General features: G+C 44.8%; 2 protein-coding genes across 3 annotated transcripts; one reads left to right on the top strand and one right to left on the bottom strand.

The window, feature by feature from the left end:
- Window positions 1-213: 213 nt before the first annotated feature.
- On the bottom strand, window positions 214-16,931 carry cmss1 (cms1 ribosomal small subunit homolog). 2 transcript variants are annotated; one of them, XM_057046608.1, is made up of 10 exons: window positions 16,797-16,931; window positions 2,603-2,712; window positions 1,903-1,971; window positions 1,564-1,699; window positions 1,415-1,474; window positions 1,218-1,320; window positions 1,072-1,132; window positions 910-997; window positions 744-832; window positions 214-475 (listed from the first exon to the last, which is right to left on the bottom strand). In XM_057046608.1, the coding sequence occupies exons 1-10, from the start codon at window positions 16,843-16,845 to the stop codon at window positions 392-394; spliced, it is 849 nt and encodes a 282-aa protein (XP_056902588.1). In that variant the 5' UTR covers window positions 16,846-16,931; the 3' UTR covers window positions 214-391. The 2 variants fall into 2 exon arrangements, with proteins under 2 accessions (XP_056902588.1, XP_056902515.1); XM_057046535.1 differs by lacking the exon at window positions 16,797-16,931 and adding an exon at window positions 2,833-2,986.
- LOC130532282 (filamin A-interacting protein 1-like) lies at window positions 6,857-15,525 on the top strand. The gene is made up of 4 exons (XM_057044860.1): window positions 6,857-7,093; window positions 7,206-7,376; window positions 7,861-8,036; window positions 12,280-15,525. The coding sequence occupies exons 1-4, from the start codon at window positions 6,989-6,991 to the stop codon at window positions 14,762-14,764; spliced, it is 2,937 nt and encodes a 978-aa protein (XP_056900840.1). The 5' UTR covers window positions 6,857-6,988; the 3' UTR covers window positions 14,765-15,525.
- Window positions 16,932-17,305: the final 374 nt, after the last annotated feature.

Raw genomic sequence — 17,305 nt, 5'->3', positions numbered from 1 at the left:
CAACTCACACCAAAGCAATGCAGGGTTTTTATTCTGTGTTTGTGTTTGCCAGCAAGGGATACATCATATCCCACCGTCTCTCCATTTATGTTGCTTTAAAGTGCTTTTAAAAGGATGTTCTAATAAATGGGACTTCCTAGTGGGGAAGTAAACTCATAAACTCACAGGTAGGAATGACTCCCCGAGGTCAGAGTAAACAAAGAAGAAGGCCAGTTTCATTTGGTGTCCATTTATTCAGTCCATCACAGCAGGCTTACAAAACAGAACAAATGACAACACTTTTTACACAAAGCCTCTAAAAACCGTCACATTACTGTGCAGATAATAAACAGCACAAGCACAGGATGTGGCCCCACACCGTAAATAACATCAGGGCCCTTATGGCGTGCACTTAAAATAGTCCAATTTTGATCACATCTTCCTTGCTACCTTTCAAAATACCACTTTCCATCATCTTCATAAAGTCCAGTTTGATCTGAAACAGACACATGTGTGAACAATTGTGGCCTGATATGTAAAGATAGAGATTATGGCTACACCCACCATCAAGTCAGCCAAAACATCTAGAAACACACATTATTTAAAATATACTAGCTACTTCTTTAAATACTACACCCATTCAGCATTTGTGAGCTGTTAGATTCTGTTTCACACCGACACTGTACATTTAAACTAAAAAAATCTACAATAAAAAAGTAAAAGGCTGTGTTTACGTATCAGTCCGGTAGGGGGCACTGTCTCACCTCAGGAATGTCCACCATCCTTCTGAGCTTCTGGTCCCTCCAGTTCCAGTCCAAAACCAAGTATCTCAGTGACTTCAAGTTCAAACCGTCTGGATGGAAATAATCAGGCTCACGTTAGAGTCAAACTTCACACACTTGGCGACCGTAGTGCGAGTGTGTGTATTACCATTCTCTATGAGAGCGCTAACCCTCCCAGGTGTCCCAACTCCGATGTGTGTGACGCCCTTCTGCAGCAGCTTCACCTGCTCCTCTATCTACACAAACGTAAGAATAAAGAATGAGTTATCCTGCACGAGCTCTGCGCAGCTCCAGTCACGTCCAACTCTACCTTGATGTGTTTAGCGAAGAGTTTGATTGTTTTTGCTGCACCCTTGAAGGTTGTCAGCTGTCTGCGTGGACACAGAGCAGAAGAAAGTCCAATAGACGTGTAAATGTAGCTAAGATGTCCACCAACATTGGCAGTGTTTCACCCACTTGATGAGTTCGATGGCTCGGAGGGCAGAGCTGCAGACGATCAGGAGAACCACAGAACTCTTTTCCGTGTGATTCTTTTGGATTTTTGCCCATTTGGGGCAAACTAGCAACAACGAGAGAGAAGAAAACAAGGTTTAAAAGTTAAAAAAACAAAACAAAAAAAACAGGAGGAAGGGCGAGATGAGAACTCTGCTCACCCTGTTTCAGATAGGAGGAGAGGGTGTGTGTCAGATCGTTGCAGGACAGGAAGCAGGAGTCTGGAATGTTCAGACACGAGTTGCTTAGACAAGCAGCAGATCTGCGCGCTGTGATGAAACATGGGCGTTAAAATCATCCAGTGACTCACCCGACAATCTGAGGTCTTCCTGCTCGATCACAGAGCGCTTGTCTGAGAAGTACTGCGTAACCAGGTTCTGCAGGTCAGCTGGAGAACCGGCTTTTGGTTTGGAAGAGGCCAAGACATCTGTGATGGTCTTTTTCTTCTAATACAACAAAAGCGACAGTAACACTCAGAACAGCAACATCGGGGCACCACTGGTGAACCATTACGGCCCACTGGTCAACAATGTAACATGTTAACAGTTCCCACTTCAATTCTCAATATTTTTAATTATCTTCTATATTGTTCAACAGGAAAGTCTTTACTGCGATCCCTCATTCGAACAGCAGAGGTCGCTATACTCGCCTTTCTCTTTCTCTTGGGTTTATTTGATTTTTCACCTTCAGCCTCCTTTTCCTCAGCAACAACTCCCTTCTGGAAAAACAAAACACAAATCAAACGTGTAAAAATGATGGATTTGAAAACTCTGAACAGGACACGAAGGAGCTACGTTAAACAATCCGAGTTATTGAATTTCCCTAATCAAGGAAACAGGACTCTTCTGAGCACAGCTGAGTTTGTGAACAGAGATGGTGGACTGACACATTTCCTATCACCTAATGATAACAGTTCTACGCTCCTGTCATCCGTCGACCCCCCAAACATTCACACCTTCACACAGGATCAGGTGACTCACCACCACGCGACCCTGTAGACAAAGGGGAAGAGAAAACTAGGTCGACAACGCTGCTAACAACTCTCAACTGACCACCCAGATCATTAGCATGCTACAGGAGCTCGAGCTGCAGCCATTTCAGAACTGCTGAGGCAAGACGTCTCCAAGAACCTTAAACAAGTCCAGTCGTTCACGGAGATCAGCCTTGAATAACCACGACCTGGATGAGCGAGAGCCTACATGGACACTATCATCATCGGTTCACATTTCTGCCCAGTTGTGGAATATTTTCAGATCAAAGCAACGACACGCGTCTATATTAAATCCATAAAGGGGAAAAATGCTGACTTGTTCATTCAACACATCAGACGGGCGATAATGTTCAGACACCTGCTCGCCCTTTTTCTTCTTTGTCGCTCTTTTCTCTGCTGGCCTCTTCCTCTTTGCTGCTTTGCTGGCTTGGTCTGTTTGGTCCTCTGTCACATCTTCCTCTGGGGTGTCTGAAAAATAAATGGGGAGATATTTCCTGACTTTCCTGACTCCTGCAGAACAGTTTGTGGTAACAACACGTCCCATATAGCGCTGATTTTAAACCCCTTCATAGCTTTAAAGACAAAAACCTGTCCGACTGCAACAAGCTGCTTGGTTCTGTGACAAGTGAGACGCAGAGTGGTAACCACACCCCTTTTTAAGACCACCGTCCTCGTGGTCACGGTCCGATGACGGAGCACCCCCACTGCTGATGACTCTCACTACCATCTGGTACCCTCCCCTCGGCCATGCTGGAGGAAGGTGGTGATGCAGGAGGACCGGAGGGCAGCGGTGGAGCGGATTATTGGACATATAGACTAATATATTCTCAGTGAAGGGGGCCGCAGATCGGGAGGTAAGTGGTTTTATCATTAAATCACTCAAACTGTAAAAGTAACCGTCACTGTCGGAATCACTGTTTCAACTATTTCAATTTAATCACAAGAATTTTCAGTGACTTTTTAAAATTCTGATGAATTCTGGGTATTTCAAGTGTAAATTAACATCAAAGAGGCTGTTAGTATCGATACAGCAATGTCACCATACATGACTTTCTGACTGGTGAATGGCTATTAGAGTGATAAAGTTTGTCTTTAGAATGAAACCCAAATAGAGGAAGGAGAGGGAAATGGTCAGTGTCCTTTGATTTACTTCCTGTTTACCTTTACATTATAACAAAAATCAATCAGATCTAATCATTATGGCAGTTTAAGAATCTTTAATTTGTGTTCAAAGGGATTTTTCTTATTCCTCCCAATAAGACAAACAGCTGTTTGATGCATGTGCAGAGACGTTATTGTGTAAAGAACTCAACAATGAGGACGTGAATCTGTCTTTCTCTGGGCCGCCTGCTACCTGCAGCCGCTGACGGGCTAAAAGAACATCAGCACATCTTCTGTACTCCAGCCATCGCTGGGGGGAGAACAAAGGATCCCTGAAGATGCACACAGGTCAGCAGGCTCAGATAACAGTCGATCAATGAACATCAGTGGCCACAACTGCTGGGAAATTAGCCTGCGGAGTCATTTTTAATGGCGGATCAATAGGAGTGACCGGATTTAAAGAGAGTCGATGGTGCTGAGTGGAGGTAATGAAGATCAGTGGCTCCAGGAAATGGTTAACGCTGCTTTTCTAGTTTACCGGCACTTTTGTTTTCTTTTAAAAGTGATTCATAACTGCCAGTTTTCACAAGTAATCACAGCACCAAAAACGTAGCTGCTCAATCTTCAGAACCCTGAAATCACCGTTTTAACTGGACTTCTTGTTGGTTTTGGGAATCTTAGTCATCTTTCTTTTAAAAATAGTGCACATTGTTAAAAAAGGGTCGTTCCCATTAAAGAACTGACATTGATTATTAGAATTGTAGGACAGGACGATCACCAACAGGGGGAGGAGGAGACACACCGAAGGGTGCAGCGGCAATACTGAGCACCACAGAGCAGAAGATTCTGGAACCCTCCTGTAAGAGGCGTGGTTAACTACACGTGCACACGCACATGCACGCTCGCACACATGTGACCTCTGATCAGTAGATTTAGTTCTTTGCTCTAAAACAATGCACGCCCCAAACCATCGACTTCTTACTGTGTTCTCCCCCTCACAGCCAATAAAAAGGTGCACAGTAATTACCTAAAGACATCCAGATGTTTAGCAGCGCATGAGCTTTGATTTCAGCCAACCAGATCACCGATGTAAGTCCAGGTTCACGGTTAGTGCACAACTCGCCATAACGCTGCCATTAAATGTTTGAACTGACACGAAAACACATTTTTATTCTTTCATAAATAATTCACCGCAGCAGTTACCTGGTACATTCCTCTAAAATAGACCCACATGATGAATATCAGATGTGTCGACCTCGAAAAAGGCTCTCAAACAAAACAAAAACAGTAGTCTCTGTTTTCAACCCCCAGCTAAATAAGAACTAGCCTAAATAAAATAGAAATACTCTAGTCAGGATACAGCATATTGTGATTCCAGAGTATTGACTGACTGATATTACTACGATTAATTATAGACAAGAACATCGTTCCTGCAATGGAACAATGCAAACAATGGAAGTGTGTTTTCCATCTAACACGGGCCAGACTGTGTAATAAGGTGGAGAAAATAAATGTAATTACTGTCAGCATCTGCAGTTGGCCGAGCTGGGAAAGAGCAGCACGTCACGTCAGAAGAATCCAATACCGGGGGTCCGTGGAGTCGGCTGCCAAGCTAGCTTACAGCTACAACGCTTCAACACAACACCTTTTATAGTTACAGCTCCAACCTCTGTTTTCAGCCCTGAACCTCACTGGTTCCCATTCTTCTTCTGCAGAAACCAACATGTCACGTCTCTCTAATTACCTTTGTACGAATATGTGCAGTGTTTTCCTCCTTCCATATGAGTCACCAATGCAAGATCCTGACACAATGCGAATGGAATCTCGTATTCGAGTGATTGGGGAGTGTTAATGTGCCTGTGTAGGAACAACAGGCTCTTCCACAGAGCACAATACGAAACCACCTCAGCGGGAAACACTATTCCACGAGCTTGCTCAACAGAGGTGAACATTCTGGCCAAACTTATCTCAGAACTAAACAATGTAGGCCAGATTTTATTATATTACTGTTCATAAAATGCTATTTTCCCTGCAATTGTACACAATTATTGTTATTTGATTTACTGGACCACATTTAGCCGACCGATGATAATAAAGAAAAATTAATGAGGAGGAAATTCTGCCAAAGACGTCCGTTAGGGGAACTATTGCATCTTAATCAGAACATCCGGGAGTCATTTCAAGATCTGCCGTCTGTACAGAAAGTGGATCTTTGCATTGTAAGACTAGACAGCTGTTTTTGCACGAGTATTCACATGCAGCTTCCTGTCTTTACATACTTTTACTATAGATATCCTGCACACTGTCCTGAGACAGTACGATGCACCTCAAGCTAACCTCCGGACCACTTCTAACTCAGACCTGAACATTAGGATATTTAGGTGCCATCAATGATGTTGCCAGAGAGCTTCTGTTGTTAGCACCGTGGTTCACGTGCATTCAACGCGATCGTTTTGTTAATTCAGTGGGCCAGGATGAGACAGCTGCAGGAGCACAGCTGGATGCCTCTCCCCGTCAGACACAGGTGAGGGCTCTTTACATGCCCTCCTTAAACCGACAGCGCCCGGGCTGCTGCAGCAGGTGCCGCTCTCCCCTGCTCTGCCACAGAGAGCTCCAGAACCACAGCAGAACGTCTCACTCCCCTGCTCCCAGACAGACCTCCATGTCTGTGGCTCTGGGAACACTGACGGGGGGGTTATTGCTGCTTTATCCTCCGATACATCAATGCTAGAAAGCTGCGATGCCGTGTGCTGTAACTCAACACATGTGTTCGGACACGTGCGGGGTCCAGGTCCACCCTCAGGGCCCGGCAGCTGCTTTCAGGGAACATATAGAGGTGCGACCGTGAGGCTGAGGCGTCGAAAATCCAATCATCATTTCTCACTTACGACAGGGTTCCCATATTTTTAACTGTCCCTCGGTTGGGTTGAGATTGGCCGAGATTAGAGTGAGTGCACAAACTGTAAAATGGATCAGAAAAAAAGTCAAGGAAGATGTGATGCAAACAGAAGATAAATCATTTCCATGAGGACAAAAACTAAAAAAAATACATATATTCAAAACTATATATGTCCAAGTGTTTTGAGTTATTTATCTCACCAAATGAGGAAAAAAGTGGCTGAAATGGGTGTTCCGTGCGAGTGGAGTGTGCCAGGTTGAGCTGGAGAGGCAGAACCGAGGAGCAGAGGCATTACGTCATCACTCACTAATATAAACCTTCTTCTTTCCACTCTCCCAGTATGAGAACAGTTTGACAGGGAAACGGGCTCTACATGCATCTCCATCATGCTGTCAGTAATCAGTGGAGCGTTCCAGCTAACTTTAATCTTCCTGTCGTCCTGATGGCTCAGGCTCAGAAGGAGATGACATAAGCTGAGCACAGGAATGCCAGCTGTAGGCCTGTCCGCTCCCATCAGGAACACTTAGGACAGGGAGCCTTTTGGCATCGGATAAGTCAAGACAAAGGTTTATGTAATCTTCATTAGCCAGCCACTTATGAAACACTAAGATCCACATGCACACAGCAGAACGAGCTTTGCTGCCTTGGTTTCTTTTCAGGTGACGCTGAAGCTGTCCAACAGCAAAAAAAAAACAAAAAAAACCCTGAAAGTTTCCTTTACACCTTATCTGGCTGCCAAAGCACATGATGCGAGTCAGGAAGGAGAAGGGTGGAAGGGAACGCAGGAGAGGAGACCTGTCCCGCGATGACTTATTGTTCCTGCTCAGTATTCTGGAGGGAGAACTCCAGGTAGGATGATTTGTTCCCATCCTGAATATACATTAGATCCCAAAACTGGCTCCAACTGGTCCATTACGCTGAGATTAAAGATGAGATTATACTGAAGTGTTTATCATGCTAGGCCAGAGATGAGGTCATCGCCGTGCTGGAGTCGGAGAGGACCGATTCTGCTCGACTGGCGGCTCAATATGGCTTCAGCGGACCGGAGAATGTGCTCCGAGCCCTGCGGAGAGACTCCCTGCGGGCTCAGACGTTCCACCTGGAGAATGTGTACAAAAACCCAACTGCTGAGGTACTAAGGCCTTACGGTGAGACAATTAGACACCATATGGTGCTGCTAATGAAACGTAATGAGCTGAGTGTGTTACTGTCTGACACGAGCAGCTCGTCACAAAAATGTCACTTCGTACTGGAGGTGCTACACGAGCGCGTTCATTATTCCATGGATTTAGCACGTGGCCAGGTTTATCGCTAATGCTAATTACTGAAGGTCTGTGCTTCCAAGGGACGCCAGCACTTTTCTTTCCAGCGGGGGTGAAAAAAGGAAGTTCATCCTGAAGCTTGTAATTTAGCCAGGAACCAAGGCCACACACAAATATGCTAAATCAGATCAAAATAAAATGTTGGAAGAGAATCAGGGGAGCTTTTCTAACTATTGATTCCTAACAATCACCATCACTTACACTGAGACTCCATAAACCAAACGTATTCTATGCAGATTCTTTGGCACTGTAAAGCTACACTGCCGTCATCACAGCTGTTCTTCCTCCTCTCAGTTCAAACATATGTTGGAGACCCAAAAGCGCTGCTCCTTGCGGGTGTTGGACCAGCTCTTAGAGGTCTCCCACACACTCAGGGGGACCCTGGATGAGCGGGAGGGCCCAGAGAGCGAGCAGGCCCTTCTCCACCAGGGCAGAAGCCTCAACACTCTGCTGGAGCAGGACACACAGAGGTTTGTCCACCAAACCCTTGAGGTTCACATAACTTCCAAATGATAATATCATATTACCCACTATAGTGGAAGAAGCCAAGATTGGGGTGTACACTTGTGCAGGTCTATTTTAACCTCCTCCTGTCTGAATGTTAGACCAAACCCTTTCCTACAGCTCGACTCAGGCTCGCTCCGTCTCATCCTGGACTCAGTTAATCCCTGCGGACAGCCTGGCATCCCTTTAGAACTCAAAAAGACCCATTCATAGGAAATTATATAGGAAGTCTAAATCTGAGCCCAACTGAACCATATAAACGAGCAGAAGAAGAATTCCCCTGAAGGATTGTACTGCGGGTTTGCTAGTGGGCAGAGAGATTTGCTTCCCAAATCGTCCGACATGAAGATGGTCACTGGTTCTCCTCTGCAATTTGAGGCCCAGGGTGGGTTTCTCATGCTGAAGGTCCTGGCTGTCTTGGTTCAAGCGGGATTTGACTCCGTTCTGTAATCCAGCTGTGAAGAAACTGGAACGGTACCAAGCGTGTGGGCTTGGGAGGAGACGAGCTGTCTACGGCTCTGTTCCACAATGAAAACCTTTTACTAATCTGACGCTAAAGACAGGACCCGCAGGAGGTTCGGTTCTGCTCAATCAACAGAATTAGAATGTAAAAAAGGCCACAGGCACAAACCAAGATGTGAACTTTAATGGCGATAGCACCAGAGGATAATGTGACCGTTATCACAGGACTTCTGCAGTCGAACATGAGCTCTGAGCCAAAACACGCCATCGCCCTGGCTGATGACCAGCGCCGATCTGCCTTTGACGTTAATTAAAGAGCTCCAGAACGACCCATGTGCAAAGCAGATGATGTGTTCCAGCCGCGGACTATAGAGTTCATTCCAGTCGTGGCACAGAGCGCTTTGTGTCATCCGATGATCGCTGTTGCATGTAAAGAGCTGATTACATCAGCGTGGCACTATGTAAAAATGAGGTGCGTCTGACTTCAGCTATGACAGCATGATTTAAAACGGGTTTTTGCTTCCTTTTTTCCCTGTCCAGTGGGGCTGGCAGCAACCATCACGCACAAGACGACTCAAACTGGGAATGGGATGGATTTGCTTGGCTAAGCCACACAAGAATTTTTTCCCTTTAAGATCAATGGCGGAATCCTGCCTGAAATAATATACATTATATTTAATGGAGGCGTATTTAGCGATTTTCCATATTTAAAGAACAAACATCGCGTTTAAAAACAAACTGGACATAAAACATATGCGACAAATAAAGGTTTAAACTCGAGATAAAACAGACACAAGACAAATTACACTAGTAAATATACATTACCGTATTTTCCAGACTATAAGTTGCACTTTTTTTCATAGTTTGTCAGGGGGTGCGACTTGTACTCCGGAGTGACTTAAATAAATACATTACAGAATTTCACATGTTCGTTATTTTCACACTGACAACCACAAGAGGGCGCTCTAAGCGTGTGTACTGAGGAACAAGTTCCTCTAGCGACGCAGAAGAAGAAGCGGTGCTTCGTCTATGGAGTTAGACTTGATTGATTGGTAAACTTGCTCGGATGTTCTTTATGCTATAGTTATCTGAATAACTGTTAATATGTTACGTTAACAAAGCAGACACGTACTCAGTTCGTTGTGGGTCATGTAGCTGAATTTGTTACGTTAGCATACCGTAACCCTATTGCTAATCCATGCTAATTGCCTTTCAAGATAAAATGTATGTTCTTGGTCTCGGATTTTATCAAATAAATTTTCCCTCAAAATGCGGCTTATAGTCCAGTGCGACTTATATATCTATTTTTCTTCTTTATTATACATTTTCTGGCTAGTGCGACATATAGTCCAGAAAATACGGTATATGGAACAAGATGATGCAGTGTTTGTTTTTCTGGCAAAGGCTGAGCAACATTATTATTGACCTGGTCAAAATATTACTTTCAACACTCTATTCACCATCATTCACCCTACAGGCCAAAAGTTTGCAAGCAACTCCAACTTTCTGTTCACGGGGCCTAAAAAAAAAAACACCTTTAAGAGTTCTCTGGGTTTTGCGATGTGACTTTTTACTGACATGCACCATTTCCCTCAATATACCTTTAAGCAAATATTGACATTACTAAATCACTGATAAATAAATGCTAAAAAGAGAGTCTCAACTTCCTCGTACGCACCTTTAAAAACTCGTGGAACAAACGCCTCGTACCTGCCATGTTGTTGAAACCAGAGTACTCGCCTTTGCAAAGTATACCAGTAAAATGATCATCTTTTTTGTGCAAATTTGATCCACTTTCAACATTTGCCTGCCAGTGCTGAGGAAACGGTTGGAAAGGACTCATCAGGACTCATCAACAGTTTATGTAACCGAGTGTAGTCAAGACACTTTGATAAACTGCAGTTCAAATAGCCGTAAAGCCACAATTACGAGTAGCTGTAGTGCCTCCATGTGTGTCTCGATGAGAAGATAACGCCACGATATGGATGTTACCGCACATCTGCGAGCCAACCTGGAGCACTCTCGCTCTTGTAAAAGAAGGTGAAGAAAGGAACACAATGACTCAGAAAAGAAAGCATCTGAAAAGACATGTGGATGTAATTGAGGCCAAGCTAATTGTCATCATAGTCAGGTAATCAGGCTGCTGAACAACCAGGTTAAACAAACAAACAAAACGAAACAATGCTTTGGACGTGGGAGGAGAAAACAGCATCTAAAACAATGCTTGTACTAACTGTGTGTTCCTACGGCCAAAACAGGCCAAGCCAGGGTCAAAAAGCCCAACTTTGAAGAGTTTACTGTGATTTCAGCCGTTATGTTTTTGTTAAAGCCAAAGAATATATCCCAAATAGGTAACACACACACACACACTCTTCTCTTTCTCTGTCCTTCCCATTAGCCTCTTTGGCATGGTTACACAATGACCTCATCTGGAACGGGCTTAACTCCAGTAATAACACACGCACACACACACACACACACACACACACACACGTACACACACACACACGTACACACACACACACGTACACACACACACACGTACACACACACACACGTACACACACACACACGTACACACACACACACACACACACACACACACACACCACACACACACACACACACACACACACACACACACACACACACCATATATGGACTTGCTGATGATGTAATGGGCGCCACTGACTGTGTCTCGGTGTGCAGCGTACTTCTCATAATGTTTGGTTTTCTGGATGGAATGTTCACATCACTGGGATCTCCAGGAGAGAGAGAGAGGGGGTAAAAAGTAGAGACAACTTATTCTCCTGGGACTTAAAAGGGCCAGAAGCGAGCGCAGGTAAGAACAACTGAAAAGGCTTTTCAACAAATATTCCATGTGCTTTTCAGAAGGCTTTTGCTCTGAAACAGAAACGTTTTACATGGACATTCTGTCTCAGGGCCGCTGCTTCTGCAGTAGCTCAGCCAGGAAAACATGCTAAAGTGTTCTCTGTTGTCTGGGATTTGGATTTTTCAAAACGACTTAATCTCTTAAACATTCACACTGGAAACAACAGTTACATCTTTTTTTTTTCCTTTTTTTTTAAAAAAATGATTTTCAGCCTTCACCTAAAACAAACATTTAAAAACATGTTACACATATACTGGGAGAGCACCAACATGTAAAAAACAATCCTTTAAACTTTGACAAACACCGATTTAGATTTGTAGAGACTGATTCTGAAGTCCAAACACCGAGCTTAAACATGCATCATTCAAACGACACAGACGCTGTAACGTTCCATTTCCATGCATACGGTTGCTATTCAAGGACAACTTGGAGGGGGGGGGGGGTCTCCTTCTTTAGCAACAATGTAGAATTTAATGTGCACAGAAGGAGGGTGATTGCATGTGGTTTTGAGGGTACTCAAGGGTAGAGAAACTTCTTAATTAATAAACAGTACCTGCCAAGACACCATCTGCCACGACAGACAAAACATCCTAATAAACGCACGCTGCTCCGAGAGGCGCACGAGAACAGGGGAATGTAGCGACACGATGACAAGTTCACGGTCTACTGGAAGACGCAGGCACATTAGAGAAACAAGCACAAAGTTGGATCATACACAGCTATTACTGGTGTTTAGCAGCAGTGATCTATTGAGTGTCTATTTTCCTGTGTGTTATATATCAGGTGAAGAGGGTAAGCCGTGTTTCTGGGGTCAGACAGACCGGTTACTGACCGCAGATTTCATTTCTCAACAGACTCGAGCTCCTGATTGCAAAGGAAAATGAATATCACGAGATAAAGCGGAAAAAAAGTGAAAAAGAAGTGTCGTTTCTAAAGGAGGAGCTGACCGAGCTGAAGGCTTTGGCGCTGCTGGTTGTAAAAGAGCAACGGCGTTTAAAGGATCTGCTGGAGGACCAAGGCGACTGTATTAAGGAACTAACCGAGATTACAGACCGCCTTTCTGAGGACACCAGTGCTGCTGCCTCCCGTCCTAAAACAGATAGAGTTTCCACCTTCAGCCGAAGACACGTCGCCATGACAGCCCCGATCCTGCCGTTCGAGGTGGAGATCCTGAAGAGGAGGAATGCTGAAACAGAAGGAAAGGATGAGGAGCTGCTGCGCATGTGGGATCAGTGTCGAGACCTGGATCGCAGGTTAGCGCAGGAGACCAGCCGCTGCCGCAGTTTGAGGGCTGTGGTGGATAAACTCAACGGCAGAATTAGCGAAATGGACAGAATAGAGGAGGATTTAGGGAAGAGCAAAGTGGACTGCAGCGTCCTGAAGAGCAGCTTAGAGCAGGAGAAAGAGGCAAACAAGAATTTATCCAGCGAGCTCGTCACCCTAAAAGCGAGGGTGAGAGAGATGGAGGCCAATCAGGGCAAGTGTGAAAAGAGTGAGGCGACGATTAGACAGGATCTGGCCAAGTTTAAATCACTGACTGTAGCTTTAGTGGAGGAACGAAAGAGCATGACAGAGAGGCTCCGGCAGGCCGAGGAAAAACTAAACAGGAAGGAGAGCAAAAGAAAGGAGCAGAGCAATCCGGCATTTCTGACAGGAAAAGTGAGCGACGAGAGGCCGTCTGCAGAAAGCTCCAAGGCAGATTTAGAGGAGAGGATGAAGCAGATTGCAAAGGAAAAGGGTCATCTTCAAGAACGGCTGCAAACAGAGGAGAGGAGGAGCAGAGCGCTGCAGAGTGAAATAACAATAATGAAGAAAAGATTACAGGTTTTGGAAAATATGAAGGAAAAAGAGAACGCCATTTCAAAGAACTCCAACCTCTGCCAAATAGACGACAACAAAGTCCAAGAATTGACCAAGGAGCTGGAATGGCTGAGGAGAACACTGCAGGACAAAGAACTGCTGGAGGGACAACTCAAGAAGGTGGAGGAGGACTTTCGGTCCCTGGAGAAGCGGTTCAGAGAGGAGCAGAAGAGGTGTCAGGCTCTGACAGCAGAGCTCGAGGTGGCCAAGATGGAGCTTTCTAGGTACGATCAAGCAGAGAAGCAGGAGGTCAACCAGGAGCATCTCCTCCTCCTGCACCTTCAGAAGGAGCAGGTCAAGTCCAGGCTGTTGAGCAAAGAGGTAAACGCACTGAAGGAGAAACTGCAGAAACTGGCAGGAACGGACGAGTCCATCTGCAGGGTTCAGACGGATCAGCACAGCCTGCAGAGAAAACTGGCCCAGCAGGAGATCAAGAACAAAGAGCTGGCCAAAGAGATGAAGGAGCTGCTGAGTGAGCTGGAGAGGTGCAGGCAACTCAAGAACCTCGTGCCTGCTGCAAACAGACAACTTTGTTCAGCGTCTCAAACCACCAAAGAGGTGCAAACGGAGGAGCGAGGTCTGCCCCCCGAGGGCATCGACCCTGGCCTGGGAGACGACGAGGAATGCAGGGACGAAGACGTGGAAATGATCCACAGAAGAAGAAGTTCTCTGGTCAACAACCTCAATTGCTTGAACAGTGCAAACAACAACTCGTGCCAGTACAGCGCCCACGCCGCCCCTGGCAGAGACGAAACGCTCAACGGTGACGTGATGATGGTGACGCACACGCCGGGGCAGCCGCTGCACATCAAACTGACGCCGCACCACACGCTCAACACGGCCACGCTGGAGATCACCAGCCCCACCGGAGACGCGGGCGCGTCGTACACCAGCACGGCCGTCATTCCCACCAACAGCTCCGCGCCCAAGCAGAGAATCACCATCATCCAGAACTCGGCCTTGTCTCCAGTCAGTCCGAAGAGCGGCCCGTCCAGCCCAGAACAAACCGCTTCCCCTCTTAATGACGCGCCTTTCGCTCAGTTGTCCAGCCCCCATTCGTCCCGCTCCGTTACGCCCGACCACAACGGCGCCCCCATTCAGATCGTAACGGTCCGGACTTGTTCTCCGGAGCCAACGGAGGCGGCCAACGCCACGCCGCTGCACAAGAGCGCCGAGCGGCGCAACAGCTGGCAGACTCAGAAGTCCAAGTCCTCAGACTCTGGTATCATCACCACCGAGGACAACAAGATCCACATCCATCTGGGCAGTCCCTACATGCAGTCTCTGAACAGCATGACCCACAGCATCACTCAGCCCGTCGGGCCCTATTTCCTTCGACACGAGCAGAGGACCCAAGTGTTGGCCAACGGCTGTCACATCACAGGTGTCGGTAAGATAACCAGCAGTATCACGATATCCCCAGACAGCTCCCCGACCTCCCAGCCCCCCAACATCACAGTTAACGCTCTGTGTGATTAAGTGATTGTATTCTCGTTATTACTGCGTAGCCTTATTACATTCCCAGAGAAGGGGAATAAAAGAGAATCATGTTTGTGTCACTTAAGAGGAGAAATACGGCGTGTCTGGGTTTGGGATTAGTCAGGACGTAAAATTCTTGAATTAAAAAGATATATCTGTCAAATAACTGTATTTGTTCTGAGACATAGTGGAGAGCAAATGTGTGATTTGTTTCATATACATCTGTTTAATTCATATTATTCTTTTGTGTTCACCATAAACTACACCCTTTGATTCACTCACATACTGAACCTTATTTAACAGCAAGACATTAACAGCTCCTCCTCGAGGCCTTCTTTGCAATTTGAGTATATAAATTAACTAGTAGATAATGAACAGTTTACATGAACTGGCCTTTAAATGTGCACTGAAGATGTTACAGTGTGGTTTTTGGACTGAATTGAATATTTGCTGGTTTGGATTGTTCAGGTGCTAATAAAGAACTGTTGCTTTATGGAGATTTTTCTTTAAAACCTTTCAAATTATTGACCTGTTTTGTGCATTTGAACTCAAACGTTAATGTCACTGTAATAGTTTGTATTGTTGAGCAGTAAATCCTGAAGCCGAGAGTCTGAACTCAAAAAAGACACCGCACACTTGATAACTGTTGGACTTTAAAGTGTAAATCATTGGTTCTACATTATACCATATATTTTCCTTGATGCAACCAGTTGATGCAAGTATCTGTGGACAACTTTAAATAAATTCTGCACTGAACATGCTTTTGGGTGAACTGTGATGCTGTTTGCTTCTGCACAGGCTGCGCCACTGACGAACAAACTAAAGCATCTTGTTCTCTTACATGTAGCCATTAGCTGCAGCAAAGATTAGTGCAGGGCCTGAAATGGGACAGCCCATACTCAAGAAAAGGGAAGATCATGTGATTATTACTTCACATGTGTTTAAAAAGAAAGAACACGAACCTCCACAAAGTCTATGATTCACTCATGAGGAATTGCTTACTTCTCTCAGCAATGAAGTGAATATTTACAGGCCGATGGCTGGGAACTGCTGTCAGTTCCCAGAGAAAAGTGCCAAGAGAAAAGGTAATACAATATAAAAAAAATATAAAATAACAGGCTGTTTATGTGAAGCCGCTTCGTTTTATTCACTCCCATAACTGTAAATGATTTCCCAGTTTCTGACGCAACACTAGAAAATTGCAACCATATTTAGCAGTGAACATTAAAGTCATTTTCAAAAACAAATTTAAAAAAAGGGCTTACAATTCTGCATTGTGTACAACCAGTTATTAAGAAAATAAACATCAGTAACACCCAAAAATATTGTGTAGACATCAGTACTATATCACATCATAGGCAGCAGCTTGCACAAGAGTGCTATTATTATTACCATGGAGATGACCTTTAAGGAAACTAGAATTCACACGAATTAAGATTAGTTTGAAAAAAAAAAAAAAGACTTCTTTTTCCACTGAACAGACGACGACGGTCGAGCGCCCTCTATTGGTGAGCAGCGGAAGTGGAAGATGCGTTCACAACCAACTCGGGGAAGTTTTAGCTTTGTATTAATCACGTGGGTGAAACATTTCTGTTGCTCCCTGTGTCTGAGGCGCAACAAAACCTGTTTTAAACAGACTAAGAATGCAATGTGGAACCGTAATAAATTAGATATCTTTGGAACAGAATAAACATGACAGACCACGTAAGAAAACCCCAAACTTAATGAATCTCCCACGTGTTTACACTCTGCCAACAGTGCCGGCCACACACGCATGTGCAGCCCATTTGAAATCCGTCTTTGGATTTAAAACACCAGTTATGGCACAGTTATCAGCATTAGTCTGCAATGTTTGGAATCTGAAGCCAGACACTGTTTGTAGCTGATTAGCTAATGTTAGCTTACAGCTAGCATGTAATAAACAAACCAGCATACTTCCCCTCAGTTCACGTCACAAAAATCAATAGACTTGACCACTCTCAATAGCAGATTCTGTAACACCAAAACAGTAAAACAGAAGCTCTAACCGTACCTTGATCACCCTCGTGTGTCCACCACTCGTCACCCAAGTCGTCTCCCATTTTCCTCCAACACAACTCGGTCCAATCAAATCTACCGCTGAGCTAGCACGCTGGAGGTGCGTTTACGGACATCACGTTAAAAAGAGCCACTCAGCTGGAGAACGATGAAGAATAATACTTAAATTAACATGCAGCAGGTAAAGGGCCAGTCAAACTGTGGTTCGAGACAGAACCATAATCAAGGATAAGGATGCACATCTTGGAGCCAGAATCAGCCCAAAACACTGATGGAGCCACCACTGGTCAATCCTTCTGCCATAGAGGAAATTTAATCATTTTAATTTGCTTCAATGTCTTTAACTGGGATAATGATGAATGCTTTCTACGGAATATGTTCATTGATCTCATCATTATGCCTGATAAATGAGGACTTGTAACTTTATCAAATAATATTTTGTTGTTAAACTGCCACCATTGTTCCGTTTCATTCTGCTTTATGTTGTGGAATCACTGAAATGAT

Source organism: Takifugu flavidus, chromosome 1 (assembly GCF_003711565.1).
Source record: "Takifugu flavidus isolate HTHZ2018 chromosome 1, ASM371156v2, whole genome shotgun sequence".
Taxonomy (NCBI): Eukaryota; Metazoa; Chordata; class Actinopteri; order Tetraodontiformes; family Tetraodontidae; genus Takifugu; species Takifugu flavidus.
Note: the sequence above shows the minus strand (reverse complement) of the source record. Positions and strands in the feature narration are given on the sequence as shown.

Bases quoted from the DNA above. Each gene is read 5' to 3' on its own strand.
- cmss1 (XM_057046535.1), bottom strand. From the start codon at position 2,971: ATGGTAGTGAGAGTCATCAGCAGTGGGGGTGCTCCGTCATCGGACCGT. The intron at 1,321-1,414 runs GTGAGCAGAGTT...CGTTGTTGCTAG, and splicing joins CTCCTCCTATCTGAAACAGG to TTTGCCCCAAATGGGCAAAA. The intron at 833-909 runs GTAATACACACA...ATTTCCATCCAG, and splicing joins TAGCGCTCTCATAGAGAATG to ACGGTTTGAACTTGAAGTCA.
- LOC130532282 (XM_057044860.1), top strand. From the start codon at position 6,989: ATGATGCGAGTCAGGAAGGAGAAGGGTGGAAGGGAACGCAGGAGAGGA. The intron at 7,094-7,205 runs GTAGGATGATTT...TTATCATGCTAG, and splicing joins TTCTGGAGGGAGAACTCCAG to GCCAGAGATGAGGTCATCGC. The intron at 8,037-12,279 runs GTTTGTCCACCA...ATTTCTCAACAG, and splicing joins CTGGAGCAGGACACACAGAG to ACTCGAGCTCCTGATTGCAA.